Below are 26,904 nucleotides of genomic sequence, written 5' to 3' on the forward strand. Positions count from 1 at the left end.
ACCTCTAACCACTACAAAGATCTTACGCCATACAATATTGAAAGTATCAGTTACTACTTAAAATAAAGTAAATTTGAAAAGGATATCAACCACAATAAATAAATTATTACTTTATATAAGTAGCATTAACAGACAGACATTTTCTATTGATAACTGAAATTTTCAGTCTTATATGGACAATGTGTGGAACGAGGACAAGGTCGGGAGTTGACCTCAAACAGCTGGCAAACAGAAACATTTCAAACACGTGTGACAGCGGTTTGTATATTCACTGGATGGACGACGTAATGGGATGCAACGATGACAACATTTCCAGCACCTAAAAGTAAACTTCTTGTTGAGAAATGCGCGTTTAGTTTTGATAAAAGCCGGCACAAGAATCACGTAAACGATCACTACTTTAACTCAGCAGTAAGTAACCGCCAGCCCCTAGTGACCCACTCCCTCATATACATTCTATTTTATTCCTTTAATTTCATGGCAAACATTGCTTGATTCTTTGGTGCTTTTAGTCAGTATGCTCTAGCAATATGCTCTACTATATAGCAGTATGCTCTACTCTAGTGCTATGCTCTACTATATAGTGCTATGCTCTACAATATAGTGTTATGATCTACAATATAGTGTTATGCTCTACAATATAGTGCTATGCTCTACAATATAGTGCTATGCTCTACAATATAGTGTTATGCTCTACAATATAGTGTTATGCTCTACAATATAGTGCTATGCTCTACAATATAGTGCTATGCTCTACAATATAGTGTTATGATCTACAATATAGTGTTATGCTCTACAATATAGTGCTATGCTCTAGTATATAGCAGTATGTTCTACTCTAGGGGTATGCTCTACTCTAGTGCTATGCTCTACTATATAGTGCTATGCTCTACAATATAGTGTTATGATCTACAATATAATGTTATGCTCTACAATATAATGCTATGCTCTACAATATAGTGTTATGCTCTACAATATAGTGCTATGCTCTACAATATAGTGTTATGATCTACAATATAGTGCTATGCTCTACAATATAGTGTTATGATCTACAATATAGTGTTATGCTCTACAATATAGTGTTATGATCTACAATATAGTGCTATGCTCTACAATATAGTGTTATGCTCTACAATATAGTGCTATGCTCTACAATATAGTGCTATGCTCTACAATAGTGTTATGATCTACAATATAGTGTTATGCTCTACAATATAGTGCTATGCTCTACAATATAGTGTTATGCTCTACAATATAGTGTTATGATCTACAATATAGTGCTATGCTCTACAATATAGTGTTATGATCTACAATATAGTGCTATGCTCTACAATATAGTGTTATGATCTACAATATAGTGCTATGCTCTACAATATAGTGTTATGCTCTACAATATAGTGCTATGCTCTACAATATAGTGCTATGCTCTACAATAGTGTTATGATCTACAATATAGTGTTATGCTCTACAATATAGTGCTATGCTCTACAATATAGTGTTATGCTCTACAATATAGTGTTATGATCTACAATATAGTGTTATGATCTACAATATAGTGCTATGCTCTACAATATAGTGTTATGCTCTACAATATAGTGCTATGCTCTACAATATAGTGCTATGCTCTACAATAGTGTTATGATCTACAATATAGTGCTATGCTCTACAATTTAGTGTTATGCTCTACAATATAGTGCTATGCTCTACAATATAGTGCTATGCTCTACAATATAGTGTTATGATCTACAATATAGTGTTATGATCTACAATATAGTGTTATGCTCTACAATATAGTGCTATGCTCTAGTATATAGCAGTATGCTCTACTCTAGCGGTATGCTCTACTCTAGTGCTATGCTCTACTATATAGTGCTATGCTCTACAATATAGTGTTATGATCTACAATATAATGTTATGCTCTACAATATAGTGCTATGCTCTACAATATAGTGTTATGCTCTACAATATAGTGCTATGCTCTACAATATAGTGTTATGATCTACAATATAGTGTTATGATCTACAATATAGTGCTATGCTCTACAATATAGTGTTATGATCTACAATATAGTGTTATGCTCTACAATATAGTGTTATGCTCTACAATATAGTGCTATGCTCTACAATATAGTGTTATGATCTACAATATAGTGCTATGATCTACAATATAGTGCTATGCTCTACAATATAGTGTTATGCTCTACAATATAGTGCTATGCTCTACAATATAGTGCTATGCTCTACAATATAGTGTTATGCTCTACAATATAGTGTTATGCTCTACAATATAGTGCTATGCTCTACAATATAGTGTTATGATCTACAATATAGTGTTATGCTCTACTCTAGTGCTATGCTCTACTATATAGTGCTATGCTCTACAATATAGTGTTATGATCTACAATATAGTGCTATGCTCTACAATATAGTGTTATAATCTACAATATAGTTCTATGCTCTACAATATAGTGTTATGATCTACAATATAGTTCTATGCTCTACTATATAGTGCTATGCTCTACAATAGTGTTATGATCTACAATATAGTGTTATGCTCTACAATATAGTGTTATGCTCTACAATATAGTGCTATGCTCTACAATATAGTGTTATGATCTACAATATAGTGTTATGATCTACAATATAGTTCTATGCTCTACTATATAGTGCTATGCTCTACAATATAGTGCTATGCTCTACAATATAGTGTTATGATCTACAATATAGTGTTATGATCTACAATATAGTGCTATGCTCTACAATATAGTATTACGGTCTGCAATATAGTGCTACGCTCTACTATATAGTGCTATGCTCTACAACATAATGCTATGCTCTACAATATAGTATTATGCTCTACTATATAGTGCTATGCTCTACAATATAGTGCTATGCTCTACAATATAGTGCTATGCTCTACTATATAGTGCTATGCTCTACAATATACTGCTACGCTCTACTATATAGTGCTATGCTCTACTATATAGTGCTATGCTCTACAATATAGTGCTATGCTCTACTATATAGTGCTATGCTCTACAATATAGTGCTATGCTCTACTATATAGTGCTATGCTCTACAATATAGTGCTATGCTCTACTATATAGTGCTATGCTCTACAATATAGTGCTATGCTCTACTATATAGTGCTATGCTCTGCAATATTGTGCTATGCTCTACAATATAGTGCTATGCTCTACTATATAGTACTATGGCCTACTATATAGTGCTATGGTCTACTATATAGTGCTATGCTCTACAATATACTGTTATGTTCCACAGTATAGTGATGTGCTCTACTATATAGTGCTATGCTCTACAATATAGTGTTATACTGTACTATATAGTGCTATGCTCTACTATATAGTATTATGGTCTACAATATAGTGCTATGCTCTACTATATAGTATTATGGTCTACTATATAGAGCTATGCTCTACAATATAGTATTACGGTCTACAATATAGTGCTACACTCTACTATATAGTGCTATGCTCTACAATATAGTGCTATGCTCTACAACATAATGCTATGCTCTACAATATAGTATTATGCTCTACTATATAGTGCTATGCCCTACTATATAGTGCTATGGTCTACTATATAGTGTTATGCTCTACCATATAGTACTATGCTCTACTATATAGTGCTATGCTCTACAATATAGTGCTATGCCCTACTATATAGTGTTATACTCAAGTGATAGGACTAGTCAACAAATAAGAGTATGCTTTAGTAGAAAGTGGATTGTAACATTGGTTCTGATTGGCTGCAACTCAAACAATAACTGAACATGGTTTTTGTAGATGACTGATTAATTGATTGATTCTATAAGTAATTGATTGAGATGTAGTAAGAGGCAATATAGCAGTGTACTGATCACCAGAATTCAAATTGAAAGAAGTCTGCATCAGATTTTAACTTTTTTTTTATCTTCTGACTACAGGTCGAGATTTTCATTCCAAAATGTAAGAAGCATCTTCCAGAGGAAATACTAAAATGTAGTCCAGTGGAAGATAATGTGTATCTTGTAAAAGATCTACCAATAGTAGAATTTATCAATTATGAATTTATTAATCAATTTGTCAAAAAAGGTAAGTTTATACCATATTTGTTGTATTCAGTTTTCATGAATGAAAACAAATACATTCATTCCTATGTAACAATATACCCTAGATATTACTCTATATGCTAATCATTATCATTATACAGTACTCTCATTCGCCTGCAGTCCCAAAATGAATGTGGCTATGATTGGTTGAATTATTAATGAGCCAAGTAACTTTCTTGTGCATTTGAAATGAGTTGGAATTATACGAGACAGTGAATGGTGAACTGATATTTAAATAATTATTGTTCTCTGCTTCTTACAGAGAGATCTGTCACTGAGCTGAACTAGAGGTCAATATGAATGTTTTGTGAATTGAAAAATAAAAAAACAAAATATTTAACAACTGTGGGTTGTGTTAAAACATAAACAGGCATTCCTTATGAAACAGAACAGTTGCATCCCAGATTCACTCCATTACTACACTTACATAAATTAAAGAAGTGTTTCTTTGGTACAAAAAAGTGATATTTTAATAATACAGTGTTTTCCAAATGCGATTTTTTGTTTATATGTGTGTTTCTACTAGAGCTAATACAGTATTCTAAATGTGGTCAAGTAATTTATTCAGATTTTTATTAATTTTGATTTTTGTTTTATTTCAGGCAAATTCTATGCTTTATCACAGGGAACATGTATTGACAATGGAAATGTAGTGGCTGTGTTACCCACAGGTATGGCTGCCCCAGTTTTGTAGAGTGCCCTCTGTAGTCATTCACTGTGACAATAAAGTGTATTTAACATAGAGGGCGCTATCTTCACATTTGCTGTTTGACAAATTGAATAACCTCTGCACTCTGTTGGATCCTACCCGATAGTATCGTGTTTTTTTTTATGGTTCGCCATAATATTGTCATTCCAGAGAATTGACAGTTGGTAACAAATTTCAAGTTGGACAAAGCACAAACAATAACACTGACAATTATTTCCCAGCACTTGGATTTAGCATATGTATAAAACCTGGCTGATGACAGTGATGCATTAATTATCACTATTGACTTTGAATCTTTAAGGTACCTTGGTTTTATCTGTTGACAAAGATACATATGAAGAACTTGGTTTAGTTGGGCAACCATCACAATTCAATACATTTAAAAAGCCTCGCAAGTTTGGTAAGTAATTTACTGGGAAAAGATTTATTTTCAATGATTTAATTTTAATTATTTCTGGGTATTCAATTCAATTCAATGACACTTTGTTTTAAAGATACCAGTCACTATAATTCACTGTCATAAAGATACTAGTCACTGTAACTCACTGTCTTAAAGATACCAGTCACTGTAACTCACTGTCTTAAAGATATCAGTCACTATAACTCACTCTCTTAAAGATACCAGTCACTGTAACGCACTGTCTTAAGATACCAGTCACTGTAACTCACTGTCTTAAAGATACTAGTCACTGTAACTCACTGTCTTAAAGATACCAGTCACTGTAACTCACTGTCTTAAAGATATCAGTCACTATAACTCACTCTCTTAAAGATACCAGTCACTGTAACGCACTGTCTTAAGATACCAGTCACTGTAACTCACTGTCTTAAAGATACCAGTCACTGTAACTCACTGTCTTAAAGATACCAGTCACTGTAACTCACTGTCTTAAAGATACCAGTCACTGTAACTCACTGTCTTAAAGATACCAGTCACTGTAACTCACTGTCATGAAGATACTAGTCACTGTAACTCACTATCTTAAAGATACCAGTCACTGTAACTCACTGTCATGAAGATACTAGTCACTGTAACTCAGTCTTAAAGATACCAGTCACTGTAACTCACTGTCTTAAAGATACCAGTCACTGTAACTCACTGTCATGAAGATACTAGTCACTGTAACTCACTGTCTTAAAGATACCAGTCACTGTAACTCACTGTCTTAAAGATACCAGTCACTGTAACTCACTGTCTTAAAGATATCAGTCACTATAACTCACTGTCTGAAAGATACCAGTCACTGTAACTCACTGTCTTAAAGATACCAGTCACTGTAACTCACTGTCTTAAAGATACCAGTCACTGTAACTCACTGTCATGAAGATACTAGTCACTGTAACTTACTGTTATGAAGATACTAGTCACTGTAACTCACTGTCATAAAGATACCACTCACTGTAACTCACTGTCATAAAGATACTAGTCACTGTAACTCACTGTCTTAAAGATATCAGTCACTGTAACTCACTGTCATAAAGATATCAGTCACTGTAACTCACTGTCATAAAGATACTAGTCATTGTATCTCACTGTCATAAAGATACTAGTCACTGTATCTCACTGTCATGAAGATACCAGTCACTGTATCTCACTGTCTTAAAGATACCAGTCACTGTAACTCACTGTCTTAAAGATACCAGTCACTGTAACTCACTGTCTTAAAGATACCAGTCACTGTATCTCACTGTCTTAAAAATACCAGTCACTATAACTCACTGTCTTAAAGATACCAGTCACTGTATCTCACTGTCTTAAAGATACCAGTCACTATAACTCACTGTCTTAAAGATACCAGTCACTATAACTCACTGTCATAAAGATACCAGTCACTATAACTCACTGTCTTAAAGATACCAGTCACTATAACTCACTGTCATAAAGATACCAGTCACTGTAACTCACTGTCATAAAGATACCAGTCACTATAACTCACTGTCTTAAAGATACCAGTCACTGTATCTCACTGTCTTAAAGATACCAGTCACTGTAACTCACTGTCTTAAAGATACCAGTCACTGTAACTCACTGTCTTAAAGATACCAATCACTGTAACTCACTGTCTTAAAGATACCAGTCACTGTAACTCACTGTCTTGTGACTCTCCTTTGCTTGAGTTCTAACAGTTTGTGTACAATTTCATCACATTTGATTTATATGATTTATACATATTAGTTCACATAGTTGATCGCCTTCATAATTTAAACTTTAGGTCATTTTAGTAGTCTTTGCTTTGAAATAAAAGGCTGTTAGAATTTCCTTTCTTTGCTAGCTAGCTATTAGTAAAATATTTATATTAATTTTAAAAATTCAACTTTTGAATGTCTCTCTCTAGTGACAGCATAGAATTGAGACACTCTGGTTTGTGTGTGAAAATAGTATTTGAAACATTTTTACATTGTCCGTATCATCAGAGATGAAACAAAATGTATATGAGAGGGAATTGTCTGTCCTCATTGTGGTTCTTGTCATCACATTTTCTTGTGGTTACTATAACTCAAACAGGTTTTATCCAATTTCTTTCAAACTTGTATATTATACATGTATCAACCAGTTTGGGATCTCATCCCAATTCAATTTATGTTTATGTATATTTTTCAAGATATTCATTAAATTTCACTTAAAATTCTCTTCGTCTTACAATAATTCAAACTACTTTTATCTGATCATCTTCAAATTTGAGAAGCTAATCAATCACTATGAAATGTCAACCAAGTCCAATTTTGGTGTAACTAGCAAAGCAATTTTTAAGATATGGAATCAAATTTGATTGAAATGAAACATTTTTAGATGTAGAAATAATTGAACGGAATAAAGACATTTCTGTTCATGCAACCAGATGTTAGTAATATGCTCTTTAAGATTTACCAATTAGGTAAATGTATGAATATTAATTAATTTTTTATGTAATTATGATGATCCCCATTCGGACATAGTTTGCAAAAGAGGACTTATGTTTTAACCTCTGTGCGTGTGTGAGTCTCCCTGTATCTTTGACATGCTTGGTCCAATCACATTCAAACTTCACAAATAGAACATATACATTTGTACATGTATCATGGGCAACCTTACGCAAATACATTCGTTTCATTGTGCCAAAAAATCATCAAAATCAGGCATTTCTTCCATTCTGGAAGCTGATCATGGCCTTATATAGATGGATCTTGTTTAAACTTTGTAAATACATCAGACATTATCATAAATAGGTAGGACTTTGATGCACATAATTATATTTATCATATAGGATTCAAAATGGCTGACTGGTGGTCATTTTGTTTTAACAAAACAGTCATGTTCAAACTTCAAATATACATCATGTCACACATATACATGTACATCTTGTCACAAATTGAACAAATTAGACACCAATGTTTTTGTAAGATATTTACATCAATCAAGTACATTCAGTAGACTGCTTTTCCACTGTTGTTTCAACCCAAAAACTTGTTTGTATCAAAATTAATTATGACAATGCATATTTATATTGAAACAAACTATGATAAAGAGAATAATAATACATAACAAAGGGCAAGGTCACCAGAGTTCAACTATGTTTTCAAAATGTATCGCTGACATGTTTTTTTTTTTCTCTTCAAATTATACATGTTAGGATACATGTTCATATCAATTAGTTTCACAATCAGATCAAAGATGGTTGACTGCCTTAAATATTACTTTCTGACCATACTACTATATCTCTGTACATGAGCCTGGACAAATGAAATTCAGTTTGGATACAAAAAATGCTAAAATAGCATATCCTGTTTAATTACTGATCATATATTTTGGAAGAGTCATTTAATACATCTAATTTTTGTTGATACTAGACCAGCCAATTATTTACTCTCAATTACTAACTATACTTTGGTCTATACTACCTTATTTTTGGCATGAATAACATTTCCCCTAATTCCAACAGGGACTATTTCATTAACAATGACTTGTTTTTTTTTTTATTTATCAGCACTCTGTGTAAATCAGTGTAATCACATATACAGTACATTCACCATAATCCAAACAATCACATCAACAATGATGTATAACATACATTAATTTTGATCATATCAAATTCAACACGGAATAAAAATTATGATTTATTTTCAACAAATACACTGACATAATGTGTGTGTAATCAAATAGAAGATATTGCAGTAATAAAACATGTGCAATACTTGTTACCTTCTACTAATGGGAAATGTTATATAAGATGATGATGTCTCATTAGGATTCAAAATGAAACAGATCCCGTGATATGTCGGTGATTTCCATGTACCGGTACTGTCTTATGCCTGCGAAAAAAGGAAATTGTGTACAATCTGGAAATAGAATAAGGCAAACACACACAACCAAAAACTCTAGTAAAAGACAGCCTATGCCAAAGATGTAATGACTATTTGATCAAAGATTAGGAACACTTTCTATTGTCTTGTCAGAAATATAATATTAAACAAAAAAATATTTTTTAATAAAATCCAAATTTCACCAAAGATAAAAGACAGTAAAAATCTATTCACATATTTACTTTCAAGTAGAGATACAAACATTATTTTAAATTTAGCTGATTATATATGTACAACAGAGAGGCTCTTGAACTAATATTATTCATTTATTCACATAAATTCTATCACATTTCATAAAATATCACTTCTTGTTATAACACAATGTAAAATTATTTACAAGGAATCAATAAAGTTATCATTATATTTAAGGTAGAGATGCAGTTTACCTGACAGGTATTTTAATTAGTTAATTAGGAAACCAGGATGACCTCCCTTGTCCACAAAACTATATATTTTCGGAAAGCTTATTGTATGAATTTAAACATTTTGTAAGTATTTTTTTTGTATGGACACTGTAGTTTGAAATATGCACAAAAATGTGCACTGTCTACAAGTTGTCAATTTTGCAGGGCAGCAGCTTAAATTTTACTATTTCAAGTTTATGCATAAATCAACACCCAGGCTAGTTGTCTGTACGATTGTTGTAACACTGTTCAACCAAAAACAATGCCCCTACGGCGTTTTGAAGATAAACACATTGTCAATCATTTGTGAAAATTTCAAAACAAAAGGTCAAAGCGTCTAGAAGCTATTTTTAAAGTTCTGGGATGTGCACTAAAAAGAAGCTGAGATAATTGCTAATTTGTATAACAATTCACTCAGTAAGAAGTTTGCTAATGCTCATATTTAAAATGGCTGTAACAGTTCCAAATTTAAATGTATTATCGTTTTGTAAAAAGTTAAATATAGTGCATAATATGGAGATCCCGTCATTTCTTTTTTTGATCATGTTTCTTTTTTATTATTTATGTACGGCCTTGCTAATTTATCTTGCTAAGCATTCAAAAGAGAGAATGTTTGCACCTGTTATCTATATTTTTAAATCGTCTTTTGAGTATGTTCCACTATTCACAATTCTACAAAATTTTAACAGTCTATAGCCAAGACTGTTTGGATAATAAAATGCGAAAAAAAAATTGTCTACCTTAATGCATTTTTAAATAAAATTATACAATTGAAAGTTTTCAAAAGTGGTTTTAATATTATTGTTTTCAAAGTGATGTTCATAACAACTGAGTATGACTGAGTGTAATTGAATTTAAGAAATGCATAGAAATGATGGCTAATAAAATAAAATAAACTGATCATGAAAACCAATATCCACTCATCAATTTTCCTTGAAATATTCTAATCAGTGTTTCTTGTGTCTTCGCATTCAACCATTGGAAATGTGCCTATCAAAAGTCCTACTACATGTGTATCTAATGGGAGGGCTTGCTCAAATTTCAAATTAGCTTAATATGTTTTTGTGATTAAATAATAATTCATTTTGTCCACATAATAAACCGTCCTCAGAACATCGTCTGTACCGGTATTATGATTCAGTGGGTTTAAATGAAAAATTGGAAAAACAAAGTGTATATACAGCCTATGATACTACCCTGCATCCATTGTGAAAATAGTGTTGTCAAGGGGAACGGACTGTTGAGATTGAAACTACTATATTTGCCAAAGTACAAACAAACAATGCTATTCATTGTTTTCAAAGGACATTGCACGGTTTTCATGTTCAGTTAATTTTGGCACCTGCTGTGAAATAATGTGGATTTGATGAAAAAGAATATCATATGAATACTTATGATTAACTTGAATTAGTGGGAAATTCAGACAATTATTTTTTTTATGAACTATACAAACTTAACATGAATTTCCATGAAAAAAGTATGCCAATTATTGTTTTCAAACAGTCTATCTTCAACAAAATATATCGTATTAAGTGAAAAAGCTCTAATGATTATGACTTGTGTCTAAATCAATAAGTATGCACACTTTTAAAGCAAAATTATTAAAAATATTATTTATAGACACGTATGGAGGTTGAATTAATTTTCTTAAGGATCACCAACTCGTACATAATATCTGTCCAGAATATGTTTTGTTGGAACAAATTTATTTGAGTTGATCGAAATCAAATTAGTTTGAATAACGAAAATTAAAAGTGTTTTATAAACACAATGCTAATTATTATTTTTGTCTCCAAACAAAGGTGAATTGGCAAAAAATTGTGCTTAATGGGTGGTCACATTAGAGGGTGGCTTTTATACACAGATTGCTTAAATGTTACGCCTTGGGATTGCGTAAAAAATGGTCACTAATGGAAGGTGGTTTTTATATAGAGGTGGTCACTAACACAGCTTTGACTATAATGTCATAATTTTCAGCTCATATTATACGAGTTGAATGCAATTTAACTAAAACTATACATACAGTGTGTGTGTCAGAATTGCCTATTTCTGGTTTTGACGTATGGAACCCATCTATTAACTAATGAAGTGTTGAATTCCTTACAGAGCTCATGTACCAATTATACTACAACTCTCAACTGACTTGATCTACTGTGTTATGTGTAATCATTTTTAACACATGTATTTTATAGCTTTCAAATAAATCATAAAATGTCTGGCATTAATAAACTCGTGCTTAAAAGCTATCGACTGTGCTCAATCTTGATACTGTGTTATGTATTGAGAACATTTGATATGCAATGGATTCTGTAAATTACTACAGAGCAGTTCGCTGCATTAATAACGAGAGAGATTAATCATAATATTGAATTGCATTTGATTACAATTTCTGCATCGCCTGTTAATTTAATAACTGCCAAGTAGTGGCACATTCAGCATACAAATGAGTGTTAATAACAGTTATAACAAACATCAGATCAGATTTTTTTTTTGATCATATTTTTTTGGTGCCTGCTGTTAAAATTGCAAACATATCACAACGATATACAAGATATATTATTATATGAAATAATATTACTGCACGAAAGGTTATAATTATTATTGAGATTATAAAATATGCAACTCATACAGTACACCATGCATTGACCTCCGTTGCACGACGGTCGATACTCCAGCTGTACTGTCTTTGTTTTTGAGGTATTCTTGTAATAACATTTTAGACATTTTATCCTGTATACACTTTAATGAATGAAAATCTACATTACACAACATATGGATTTTATTGTACACCATATCTATACACAATTGTACAATGATTGATTTAGAAGGCCAATTTAAAAGAAATTTATGAGTAATCAATTCATTTGAAAAAAATGTAATTTAATTTTGAATTGATGGATGGATTTTAATAGCAAAGGATAATCCATTATTCAAAGACAGACAACAAACTTGTTAGGTTATTGTTTCCTCGTTATTTTATATAGATCCTGTCACACGCTTGAATGGCATATCAATTAAAGGCATCTTGCCTAATGGGGCCTTCACAACTGATCCCTTTGAAACAGTCTTCTGGCACACATCACACGACCTACAAAAACTGGTAACATCTTGATGTAGCCCAGGCCAATAAAAGCTAGTCACAATCCGGTCTTCTGTCTTCTTTATCCCCATGTGTCCACCAAATATTGAATCATGTGCAATCTCCATAACACGAGTCCTCAACAGTTTCGGCACAACCACTTGACGTCCCGTCTTGCCTCCTGGAACTGAACGATCCCAATACACACGATATAGCAAGCCTCCATATACCTGGAACTCGGTTGTATGGTGCCCTCTCACTTCTAGTTCTCTCTTATTATAATATTTCTTCAACGATGTGTCTGCTTGCTGCATCTCGATTAATTTGTCTTTTGTTACATGTGCTCCAGTCTTTACATCACACACTTTGAGCGGCTTCACCTTACCAGATTTCTTCGCTTGCACTCTGGTTGCTACTGCTCCACTCACATTCCACACTGGATCCGGGTCATCTGGTGGTCTTGCTCCGGGAACATTCCCAACAATTAACTCATAGATTGGGTCCTGCACACATAATGCTTCAACCGTGCCTCTCAAATATGGCGTATAAATTTCCACCATGGCGACTGGAACCCTTCTTACAGTACGATCAACCATCAATATATGACCCATCTTTTTTGTATACTGGTCATCTGGTACCAAGCTCTTCTTGACTATAATGCCATTACACCCAGTGTCTCTCAACATGGTCACAACTGTGTCACCAACCTTCCCTTGACCCACAGGCAAAGTCCTGTCCTCCACAACACCACTCCGTTCCATACATGCACCATTCACAACCTTTAACTGCTCCCCCGATGCTAACAACAAATGGTCCTTCTCAATCATTTTAGGCACATCACTATTAATTTGAACAGCACAGCTAGCACTGATATTAGACTCCTCTTTAACCACTGCAGCTGCACCAGTAGTAATGCTGGGTTTGACACTCTTTCTTTCTTGACCCTTGTGTTGTCTACTACAGCAGAACTTAGCCACATGTCCTATGTCACCACTGTTTACCTTTGTCATGGTTGACATCAGTAACGCGGGATGGACATTGTGCTGCTCGATGACCAACACCCTGACATACAAAACACCGGATACTACTACCCTGTCCCACATCAGTATTTCTAATGGCAGTCTTATTATCATTACGCCTCACCTGGTCCTTCGTGGATAACTGTCGATCATGTGCCACTAGGTACTGCTTTTCTATTACTGTCAACTCATCTAAATCTTTGGGTGCTCTTTCTTTAAGATAAACTGCAAGATCTCTTGTACAGGCACCAATAAACTGCTCCTTCACCATCAAGTCGGTAACACCATCATATGTTGCTGCAGTGCCTGACAACTCAACCCATTTAGCAAAATAATTCTTAAGCCGCACAATTAACTGATCAGGACTCTCGGAACTTTCAGGTTTAATTTCACGGAATCGCTTCCTGTACCCATCCTCTGTGAAATTGTATCTTGTCAACAGCGCCACCTTCACACGATCATAGTCAACTGCATCAGTGTCGGACATCCTAAAATATACTTCCAGTGCTCTACCAGTCAACAGCGCACTCAATTTTGTGGTCCATCCATCTCTATGCCAACTCGCATTTGTTGCAAACCTCTCAAACCACAATAAATAACTATCAAGTTCGTCCTTACCATCAACAAATGCAGGCAACTTTGGTGACTGTGCATCACTGACCACATTTTGTTGACCACCAAAATCAGCCTGTTGAAACCCCGGCATTGCTGCTTGCAGCTCTAATTTGCTCAACTCAAATTCTCTTTTCTTTTCTTCCGCTTCAATCGTAACTTTTCCCTTCTTTCCTCAATCTCCCTTTCCTTTTCTCGCTGTTCAGCTTCCGCTTCCAGCCGTAACTTTTCCTTTCTTTCCTCAATCTCCATTTTCCTCACCTCTACTTCTATTTCCATTTTTGCCTTTCTCTCTTCCCTCGCCACTTGTCTGTCAGCCCGTTGAGAACTCAGTTGCTCCAAAATATATTTCCTTTTGTCTTCTCCAGTCATTTCCAGTTCATCCGCCCATTCCATCAACTCTTGTTTTGACATATCTTTCATCTCGCTGGCCATGTTGTCTTCTATGTGTCTTCACTGTTCCCGGACGAGCCCCCAGATGTCACACGCAACGTAATAATACCGTAATTGATATAGTACAGGTGTGATGGTTCAAATACCAAAATGGCAACAGTAACAGAAAGACTTCCCTGGCGGCGATGATAAAATACGAACACGGAGCCAACAGATGAGGTTTCAACTGGTACTGGTATTATTATACTCTGCAAACATCAAGTACACTAGCGCGGTAAAACTCCACTACTCCAATAACTAGATACTTAAACTCCAATACAATTCAACAAGATCTCCGATCTGAACTCAGTGCTGAACAACTCCCCTATATATACCCACACTGTCTATAAATAGACCATTACATCAGCATACATAATGAGTCTGGCACTTATTACAAATTTCTAGAATGTTCCATCCAGACACAGTACGGTTCTAGAACTTTCTCAGTGACACGGAAGTGGTAAATAAGTCGTATGCGACAGATCCTATGGAGTGGGATTGCATAATATATTTTATTGATCAATCTAAATGTATACCAAAGTCTAAAGATGATTTTTAACCTTTTCACTACCAGACTTTCTTGCCCAAATGTTTCTGCACTTTTTTTCTATTCTTCAATATTTCTGGAAACAAAACAGACAAAATTTAAATCAATTTTCAGTTTTTAATCCAAAAACATGGCTATTTTTGTCCCAATCTTCTGAAGGAAAGTGCAGACAATTTGTGATAAAAAGAAAGAACTAGTGGTGAAAAGCTTAAAGCTGGATCTGCTGGACCTGCTATTATCTAAGATCTGCTGGATCTGCTATTATCTAAGATCTGCTGGATCTGCTATTATCTAAGATCTGCTGGATCTGCTATTATCTATGATTAGCTGGATCTGCTATTATCAAAGATCTGCTGGACCTGCTATTATCTAAGATCTGCTGGATCTGCTATTATCTATGATTAGCTGGGTCTGCTATTATCAAAGATCTGCTGGATCTGCTACTATCAAAGATGTGCTGGATCTGCTATTATCTAAGATCTGCTGGATCTGCTATTAACTAAGATCTACTGGATCTGCTATTATCTAAGATCTGCTGGATCTGCTATTATCTAAGATCTACTGGATCTGCTATTATCTAAGATCTGCTGGATCTGCTATTATCTAAGATCTGCTGGATCTGCTATTACCTATGATTAGCTGGGTCTGCTATCATCTAAGATCTGCTATTATCTATGATTAGCTGGGTCTGCTATTATCTAAGATCTGCTGGATCTGCTATTATCTATAATTAGCTGGATCTGCTATTATCTAAGATCTGCTGGATCTGTTATTATCAAAGTCTGAAAATGCACATATATATGGTCTTAAAATGCACTTCCATCATAATAAGTTCAATTTTCCATTTTAAGCAAATATTTTTGCCTTTTAATTTTTGTAAAAAAAAATGTATTTTCTAACTATATTTACATGAGAAATTAACCAGTTGTGGTTTAGGAAATTTATGCACAATTGCCATATGAATTAACATTATCACTATTTCTGTTTTATTTCATTAGTGATTAAAATTGATCTGTTGTCATCAACCTTCTATCCTGGTAAGAAGAATTTTGAGAGAGTGGTATGGTGTCTACGTGAAAGAATAGACCTGAAATTTGATTTTCTAATGTGCTGGAATCCACATTCTGGTGAGGTTTTACCACATAGTGATATCTTCAATTCTCTATTTAAAAAAAATAGTTTTGTAATTTTTGGTAAAAAATACTATTTTCGACTTGATACTTTATAAGTAACCGGTAGGTATCTTGGGCAAACCTCTAAGATTTGTTCATTTCATGTCGATATCATTAATTCTCTACTTTTAAGAAATATTTTGTCATTTTTTGTAAATGGTGTTTCTGACTTCTTCTTGAAAACTACTAGGCCAATTGGGTGGCCCACTATCAGATTGGTTTCTTTTGTGACAATATTTTCAATTCTCTATTTTTGGTGAATATTTTTGATAAAAAATGCTATTTTTGACTTCTTAGAAGCTACAAGCTCAATTGCTTTGATACTTGCTATAAAGGGTCCATGAGATTTGTAACAAGATAACAATTGTAATTGCCATGGTAACAACCAAATAAACTACCATGGCTGTGATATGACAAGAACACCATGGCAAATAGTTGATATCTCATCATTCCGAACATTATCAACTTTGTTTTGAAGAAGACACTCTACAAAAAAGCAGAGTTATTTTGACCATTAGGTTGCTTGTTTTGAATAGTTTTTAACACAATTTAACAAGCAGACTGAATTAATCTTGGTTTTATTTCTGTTGCTGCTGTTGGAATGCTTGGCTCACCACTAATTACAGTAATTGACTCAATCTATCTAATTATTCTTTTTCACAGATTGCAGTGAATCAACCAAGAGCCTATCATCCTACTTCTCAGACCATAGCTGCATCAAAGTGGCTGTAAGTCAGTTTAAACACCACTTGAATGACTTTTCATTACCAGTCATCACTAGTGACAGTCTGTATAGCAAAACTGCGGATGACGGTAGTTGTCACAATTGTGACTATGTCAGTTTCTATGAATGGCTAGGTTCAATGTCATGCCAGATCAATTGGTAAGTAAGTCAAGATTCACTATGTGCATATTATTTCATTGCTTGAATTGATTGACATTACCTGATTCATGTACATGTATCATGTTGTATGTTTCACCTGATTCATGTATCCTGTTGTATATTACACCTGATTAATGTATCATGTTGTATAGTACACATGATGCATGTATTATGTTGTATATTACACCTGATGCATGTATTATGTTGTATACTACACCTGATTCATGTATCATGTTGTATATTACACCTGATGCATGTATCATGTTGTATATTACACCTGATGCATGTATTATGTTGTATATTACATCTGATGCATGTATCATGTTGTATATTACACCTGATGCATGTATTATGTTGTATATTACACCTGATGCATGTATCATGTTGTATATTACATCTGATGCATGTATCATGTTGTATATTACATCTGATGCATGTATTATGTTGTATATATTACACCTGATGCATGTATCATGTTGTATATTACACCTGATTCATGTTGTATATTACACCTGATGCATGTATCATGTTGTATATTACACCTGATGCATGTATTATGTTGTATATTACACCTGATGCATGTATCATGTTGTATATTACATCTGATGCATGTATCATGTTGTATATTACATCTGATGCATGTATTATGTTGTATATTACACCTGATGCATGTATTATGTTGTATATTACACCTGATGCATGTATCATGTTGTATATTACATCTGATGCATGTATCATGTTGTATATTACACCTGATGCATGTATCATGTTGTATATTACACCTGATGCATGTATCATGTTGTATATTACATCTGATGCATGTATTATGTTGTATATTACACCTGATGCATGTATCATGTTGTATATTACACCTGATTCATATATCATATTGTATATTACACCTGATTCATGTATCATGCTGTATATTACGCCAGATTCATGTATAATGTTGTATATTATGCTCAATTCATGTATAATGTTGTATATTATGCTCAATTCATGTATAATGTTGTATATTACACCTGATGCATGTATCATGTTGTATATTACACCCGATGCATGTATCATGTTGTATATTACATCTGATGCGTGTATCATGTTGTATATTACATCTGATGCATGTATTATGTTGTATATTACATCTGATGCATGTATCATATTGTATATTACACCTGATGCATGTATCATGTTGTATATTACACCTGATGCATGTATCATGTTGTATATTACATCTGATGCATGTATCATGTTGTATATTACACCTGATGCATGTATCATGTTGTATATTACACCTGATGCATGTATTATGTTGTATATTACACCTGATGCATGTATCATGTTGTATATTACACCTGATGCATGTATTATGTTGTATATTACACCTGATGCATGTATCATGTTGTATATTACACCGGATGCATGTATCATGTTGTATATTACACCTGATGCATGTATCATATTGTATATTACACCTGATGCATGTATTATGTTGTATATTACACCTGATGCATGTATCATGTTGTATATTACATCTGTTGCATGTATCATGCTGTATATTACACCTGATTCATATATCATGTTGTATATTACACCTGATTAATGTATCATGTTGTATATTACACCTGATTCATATTGTATATTACACCTGATTCATGTATCATGTTGTATATTACGCCAGATTCATGTATAATGTTGTATATTATGCTTGATTCATGTATCATGTTGTATATTACACCTGATGCATGTATCATGTTGTATATTACACCTGATGCATGTATCATGTTGTATATTACATCTGATGCATGTATCATGTTGTATATTACATCTGATGCATGTATTATGTTGTATATTACATCTGATGCATGTATCATGTTGTATATTACACCTGATGCATGTATTATGTTGTATATTACACCTGATGCATGTATCATGTTGTATATTACATCTGATGCATGTATCATGTTGTATATTACATCTGATGCATGTATTATGTTGTATATATTACACCTGATGCATGTATCATGTTGTATATTACACCTGATTCATGTTGTATATTACACCTGATGCATGTATCATGTTGTATATTACACCTGATGCATGTATTATGTTGTATATTACACCTGATGCATGTATCATGTTGTATATTACATCTGATGCATGTATCATGTTGTATATTACATCTGATGCATGTATTATGTTGTATATTACACCTGATGCATGTATTATGTTGTATATTACACCTGATGCATGTATCATGTTGTATATTACATCTGATGCATGTATCATGTTGTATATTACACCTGATGCATGTATCATGTTGTATATTACACCTGATGCATGTATCATGTTGTATATTACATCTGATGCATGTATTATGTTGTATATTACACCTGATGCATGTATCATGTTGTATATTACACCTGATTCATATATCATATTGTATATTACACCTGATTCATGTATCATGCTGTATATTACGCCAGATTCATGTATAATGTTGTATATTATGCTCAATTCATGTATAATGTTGTATATTATGCTCAATTCATGTATAATGTTGTATATTACACCTGATGCATGTATCATGTTGTATATTACACCCGATGCATGTATCATGTTGTATATTACATCTGATGCGTGTATCATGTTGTATATTACATCTGATGCATGTATTATGTTGTATATTACATCTGATGCATGTATCATATTGTATATTACACCTGATGCATGTATCATGTTGTATATTACACCTGATGCATGTATCATGTTGTATATTACATCTGATGCATGTATCATGTTGTATATTACACCTGATGCATGTATCATGTTGTATATTACACCTGATGCATGTATTATGTTGTATATTACACCTGATGCATGTATCATGTTGTATATTACACCTGATGCATGTATTATGTTGTATATTACACCTGATGCATGTATCATGTTGTATATTACACCGGATGCATGTATCATGTTGTATATTACACCTGATGCATGTATCATATTGTATATTACACCTGATGCATGTATTATGTTGTATATTACACCTGATGCATGTATCATGTTGTATATTACATCTGTTGCATGTATCATGCTGTATATTACACCTGATTCATATATAATGTTGTATATTACACCTGATTAATGTATCATGTTGTATATTACACCTGATTCATATTGTATATTACACCTGATTCATGTATCATGTTGTATATTACGCCAGATTCATGTATAATGTTGTATATTATGCTTGATTCATGTATCATGTTGTATATTACACCTGATGCATGTATCATGTTGTATATTACACCTGATGCATGTATCATGTTGTATATTACATCTGATGCATGTATTATGTTGTATATTACACCTGATGCATGTATCATGTTGTATATTACACCTGATGCAAGTATTATGTTGTATATTACACCTGATGCATGTATTATGTTGTATACTATGCCTCATTCATGTATCATGTTGTATATTACACCTGATGCATGTATCATGTTGTATATTACACCTGATGCATGTATCATGTTGTATATTACATCTGATGCATGTATTATGTTGTATATTACACCTGATGCATGTATCATGTTGTATATTACATCTGATGCATGTATTATGTTGTATATTACACCTGATGCATGTATTATGTTGTATATTACACCTGATGCATGTATTATGTTGTATATTACATCTGATGCACGTATCATGTTGTATATTACACCTGATTCATGTATCATGTTGTATATTACACCTGACTCATATATCATATTGTATATTACGCCAGATTCATGTATAATGTTGTATATTATGCTCGATTCATGTATCATGTTGTATATTATGCTTGATTCATACATTGTTTACATATGATTTTTATGGACTCTGACAAACACTGACATTTTCTTCCAGTTTAATTCCAATGCTGTACTCAACTTATTACATTTTGCAGCTCTGAAGGCAAACCGGATTCATTTATATCAACGTATATGTGTCCAGAACCTCATATTAATGTAAAACATGGTATTTGCTACAAATGGTATGGCATGATAACAACTCAGCGAGTGGAAAAACTAATTGATGCAGTCAGGTTAGTATTTAACAAGCATTGCATGTAAGGTGCTTGTCACTGCACTTGATATATTAAAACTGCAACACATTATTAGTTTCAGAAACCTGCTAATTGGTGATGCAGCTTTAGGTTTGTTGCTAAACAAAAAAATTTTTAATTATTAATATTAATTTAAACTATTAATATTATTAATATCATTAAAGTTGTAAAATTTAGGTTGGAGAGACATTGAAAATTAACAAAATTTAAATATTGGCTTGGTTTAATTATCCCATTATCAATTAGCTTCATCAAATACAGTCAATCAACGCTTTAATTATCAGCCAAAATGAATTGTGCAATGTGTTTAGAGAGAAACAGTTTAGATAATCAGTATAAATATGAGTTTGCATGAAGACTTTTCAATGTGCTAAGAAATATCGAATGTAGATAACTCTAAGGGACTTGAGAAATATTGAATTTAGATAACTCTAAGGGACCTGAGAAATATTGAATTTAGATAACTCTAAGGCACCTGAGAAATTTTGAATTTAGATAAATCTAAGGCACCTGAGAAATTTTGACTGTAGATAACTCTAAGGGATGTAAACACTGCCTCCTGTGTCTCTTTGAGCAAATTGCTGCAACCATGTTCAGCCTTAATAATTGACTATTATATCATCCACAGATTGTATCTTTCAAAAGATGACAACGAGGTTTGCTGGGCGAGTGTAACTGTGCATGGATTTATGGACTCTCCTGTGTCATGGAATGCTAGAGAACATGGATTTTATGTTTCTGGAGAAAATCTCTACACGTTTATCATCTTTCCGGATGACATATATTGGTTGTTTATGACAGTTGGATCTCACGATGTGTGCCTTTCTTAACAGTCAGCTGGCAATGATGCAGCACAACAGACTATGGCAACATACACCCTCTTTAACCGTTGTCCCCAGAGGAAAGTACACTACAAGTTTTTGGTCAGTTAACAGTAGCAATAACATTGATAGCAGCTACTGTCTTATTTTTCAATGAAAATACTTTTGTCATGGAAACTTTTTTCTTACCAGGTTTGATCAAGAGCACATCTGTCAGCTCTCATCACTGAGTGAAAAATAAATGGGAATTTCATTCGATGAAAAATAAAATAAAATATTTACTTTCATCAGGTATTATGTCATTTGTTACAATAAACAAGATAAAAACATTAACGTGTATTTAGTTAATATTACGGATGAATGGTGTAGTGAAATGTTGCAATAAAACCTTATGAACTTGACACTTGCAGTGTATTCATGCTGTATTTTCACTTGTGATGCAGTGTATCCATGCTGTATTTTCATTTGTGATGCAGTGTATCCATGCTGTATTTTCATTTGTGATGCAGTGTATCCATGCTGTATTTTCACTTGTGATGCAGTGTATCCATGCTGTATTTTCACTTGTGATGCAGTGTATCCATGCTGTATTTTCACTTGTGATGCAGTGCATTCATGCTGTATTTTCACTTGTGATGCAGTGCATTCATGCTGTATTTTCACTTGTGATGCAGTGTATCCATGCTGTATTTTCACTTCTGATGCAGTGTATCCATGCTGTATTTTCACTTGTGATGCAGTGCATTCATGCTGTATTTTCACTTGTGATGCAGTGCATTCATGCTGTATTTTCACTTGTGATGCAGTGTATCCATGCTGTATTTTCACTTCTGATGCAGTGTATCCATGCTGTATTTTCACTTGTGATGCAGTGTATCCATGCTGTATTTTCACTTGTGATGCAGTGTGTCCATGCTGTATTTTCACTTGTGATGCAGTGTATCCATGCTGTATTTTCAATTGTGATACAGTGCATTCAGGCTGTATTTTCATTTGTGATGCAGTGCATTCATGCTGTATTTTCACTTGTGATGCAGTGTATCCATGCTGTATTTTCAATTGTGATACAGTGCATTCAGGCTGTATTTTCATTTGTGATGCAGTGCATTCATGCTGTATTTTCACTTGTGATGCAGTGTATTCATGCTGTATTTTCACTTGTGATGCAGTGCATTCATGCTGTATTTTCACTTGTGATGCAGTGTATCCATGCTGTATTTTCACTTGTGATGCAGTGTATCCATGCTATATTTTCACTTGTGATGCAGTGCATTCAGGCTGTATTTTCATTTGTGATGCAGTGTATACATGCTGTATTTTCACTTCTGATGCAGTGCATTCATGCTGTATTTTCATTTGTGATGCAGTGCATTCAGGCTGTATTTTCATTTGTGATGCAGTGTATCCATGCTGTATTTTCACTTCTGATGCAGTGTATTCATGCTGTATTTTCATTTGTGATGCAGTGCATTCATGCTGTATTTTCACTTGTGATGCAGTGCATTCATGCTGTATTTTCACTTGTGATGCAGTGCATTCATGCTGTATTTTCACTTGTGATGCAGTGTATCCATGCTGTATTTTCACTTGTGATGCAGTGTATCCATGCTGTATTTTCATTTGTGATGCAGTGTATCCATGCTGTATTTTCACTTCTGATGCAGTGTATCCATGCTGTATTTTCACTTCTGATGCAGTGCATTCATGCTGTATTTTCATTTGTGATGCAGTGCATTCAGGCTGTATTTTCATTTGTGATGCAGTGTATCCATGCTGTATTTTCACTTCTGATGCAGTGCATTCATGCTGTATTTTCAATTGTGATACAGTGCATTCAGGCTGTATTTTCACTTGTGATGCAGTGCATTCATGCTGTATTTTCACTTGTGATGCAGTGTGTCCATGCTGTATTTTCATTTGTGATGCAGTGTATCCATGCTGTATTTTCACTTGTGATGCAGTGTATTCATGCTGTATTTTCATTTGTGATGCAGTGTATCCATGCTGTATTTTCACTTGTGATGCAGTGTATCCATGCTGTATTTTCAATTGTGATGCAGTGTATCTATGCTGTATTTTCACTTGTGATGCAGCGTATTCATGCTGTATTTTCACTTGTGATGCAGCGTATTCATGCTGTATTTTCACTTGTGATGCAGTGCATTCATGCTGTATTTTCACTTCTGATGCAATGCATTCATGCTGTATTTTCACTTCTGATGCAGTGCATTCATGCTGTATTTTCACTTCTGATGCAGTGTGTCCATGCTGTATTTTCACTTCTGATGCAGTGCATTCATGCTGTATTTTCACTTCTGGTGCAGTGCATTCATGCTGTATTTTCACTTCTGATGCAGTGCATTCATGCTGTATTTTCATTTATGATGCAGTGCATTCATGCTGTATTTTCACTTGTGATGCAGTGTATCCATGCTGTATTTTCACTTAGGATGCAGCGTATTCATGCTGTATTTTCACTTGTGATGCAGTGCATTCATGCTGTATTTTCACTTGTGATGCAGTGCATTCATGCTGTATTTTCACTTCTGATGCAGTGCATTCATGCTGTATTTTCACTTCTGATGCAGTGTATCCATGCTGTATTTTCACTTGTGATGCAGTGCATTCATGCTGTATTTTCACTTCTGATGCAGTGCATTCATGCTGTATTTTCACTTCTGATGCAGTGCATTCATGCTGTATTTTCACTTCTGATGCAGTGCATTCATGCTGTATTTTCACTTCTGATGCAGTGTATCCATGCTGTATTTTCACTTCTGATGCAGTGCATTCATGCTGTATTTTCACTTGTGATGCAGTGCATTCATGCTGTATTTTCACTTCTGATGCAGTGCATTCATGCTGTATTTTCACTTCTGATGCAGTGCATTCATGCTGTATTTTCACTTCTGATGCAGTGTATCCATGCTGTATTTTCACTTCTGATGCAGTGCATTCATGCTGTATTTTCACTTATGATGCAGTGTATCCATGCTGTATTTTCACTTGTGATACAGTGCATTCATGCTATATTTTCACTTCTGATGCAGTGCATTCATGCTGTATTTTCACTTTTGATGCAGTGTATCCATGCTGTATTTTCATTTGTGATGCAGTGTATCCATGCTGTATTTTCATTTGTGATGCAGTGTATCCATGCTGTATTTTCACTTGTGATGCAGTGTATCCATGCTGTATTTTCACTTGTGATGCAGTGTATCCATGCTGTATTTTCACTTGTGATGCAGTGCATTCATGCTGTATTTTCACTTGTGATGCAGTGCATTCATGCTGTATTTTCACTTGTGATGCAGTGTATCCATGCTGTATTTTCACTTCTGATGCAGTGTATCCATGCTGTATTTTCACTTGTGATGCAGTGCATTCATGCTGTATTTTCACTTGTGATGCAGTGCATTCATGCTGTATTTTCACTTGTGATGCAGTGTATCCATGCTGTATTTTCACTTCTGATGCAGTGTATCCATGCTGTATTTTCACTTGTGATGCAGTGTATCCATGCTGTATTTTCACTTGTGATGCAGTGTATCCATGCTGTATTTGCATTTGTGATGCAGTGTATCCATGCTGTATTTTCACTTGTGATGCAGTGCATTCAGGCTGTATTTTCACTTGTGATGCAGTGTGTCCATGCTGTATTTTCACTTGTGATGCAGTGTATCCATGCTGTATTTTCAATTGTGATACAATGCATTCAGGCTGTATTTTCATTTGTGATGCAGTGCATTCATGCTGTATTTTCACTTGTGATGCAGTGTATCCATGCTGTATTTTCAATTGTGATACAGTGTATCCATGCTGTATTTTCACTTGTGATACAGTGCATTCATGCTATATTTTCACTTCTGATGCAGTGCATTCATGCTGTATTTTCACTTTTGATGCAGTGTATCCATGCTGTATTTTCATTTGTGATGCAGTGTATCCATGCTGTATTTTCATTTGTGATGCAGTGTATCCATGCTGTATTTTCACTTGTGATGCAGTGTATCCATGCTGTATTTTCACTTGTGATGCAGTGTATCCATGCTGTATTTTCACTTGTGATGCAGTGCATTCATGCTGTATTTTCACTTGTGATGCAGTGCATTCATGCTGTATTTTCACTTGTGATGCAGTGTATCCATGCTGTATTTTCACTTCTGATGCAGTGTATCCATGCTGTATTTTCACTTGTGATGCAGTGCATTCATGCTGTATTTTCACTTGTGATGCAGTGCATTCAAGCTGTATTTTCACTTCTGATGCAGTGTATCCATGCTGTATTTTCACTTCTGATGCAGTGTATCCATGCTGTATTTTCACTTGTGATACAGTGCATTCATGCTATATTTTCACTTCTGATGCAGTGCATTCATGCTGTATTTTCACTTTTGATGCAGTGTATCCATGCTGTATTTTCATTTATGATGCAGTGCATTCATACTCTTGAAAATATCTTATCACAGCAAGGCCATATGGTTGTTATATCTGTAAGATTACTTTTGATTATTCATTCAAGTACGTTTTCAATCATACATGCATGTAATGTCAAATGTATTTGTTGTTGAAGATGACCATACAAAATGCAAGCCAAATTCTCCTCACCACTGTACCTTGGTGGATTCTATTAATGTTTATATCCTCTTTATAAATTG

At 34.0% G+C, this 26,904-nt stretch overlaps 1 protein-coding gene across 1 annotated transcript; it reads left to right on the top strand.

Annotated features, from left to right (window-relative positions):
- Positions 1-224: 224 nt before the first annotated feature.
- On the top strand, positions 225-22,533 carry LOC146742755 (ribonuclease P protein subunit p40-like). Its single transcript, XM_085500873.1, has 8 exons — positions 225-411; positions 3,946-4,093; positions 4,713-4,781; positions 5,121-5,219; positions 16,252-16,380; positions 17,089-17,308; positions 21,267-21,404; positions 22,054-22,533. Exons 1-8 carry the CDS (start codon positions 301-303, stop codon positions 22,253-22,255), a joined length of 1,116 nt encoding a protein of 371 aa, XP_085356999.1. The 5' UTR covers positions 225-300; the 3' UTR covers positions 22,256-22,533.
- The last annotated feature ends 4,371 nt before the right edge of the window (positions 22,534-26,904 follow it).

This window comes from Saccoglossus kowalevskii, chromosome 6 (assembly GCF_978046115.1).
Source record: "Saccoglossus kowalevskii chromosome 6, keSacKowa6.1, whole genome shotgun sequence".
Classification (NCBI taxonomy): domain Eukaryota; kingdom Metazoa; phylum Hemichordata; class Enteropneusta; family Harrimaniidae; genus Saccoglossus; species Saccoglossus kowalevskii.

Bases quoted from the DNA above. Each gene is read 5' to 3' on its own strand.
- LOC146742755 (XM_085500873.1), top strand. From the start codon at position 301: ATGACAACATTTCCAGCACCTAAAAGTAAACTTCTTGTTGAGAAATGC. The intron at 5,220-16,251 runs GTAAGTAATTTA...TTATTTCATTAG, and splicing joins TAAAAAGCCTCGCAAGTTTG to TGATTAAAATTGATCTGTTG. The intron at 17,309-21,266 runs GTAAGTAAGTCA...TACATTTTGCAG, and splicing joins ATGTCATGCCAGATCAATTG to CTCTGAAGGCAAACCGGATT.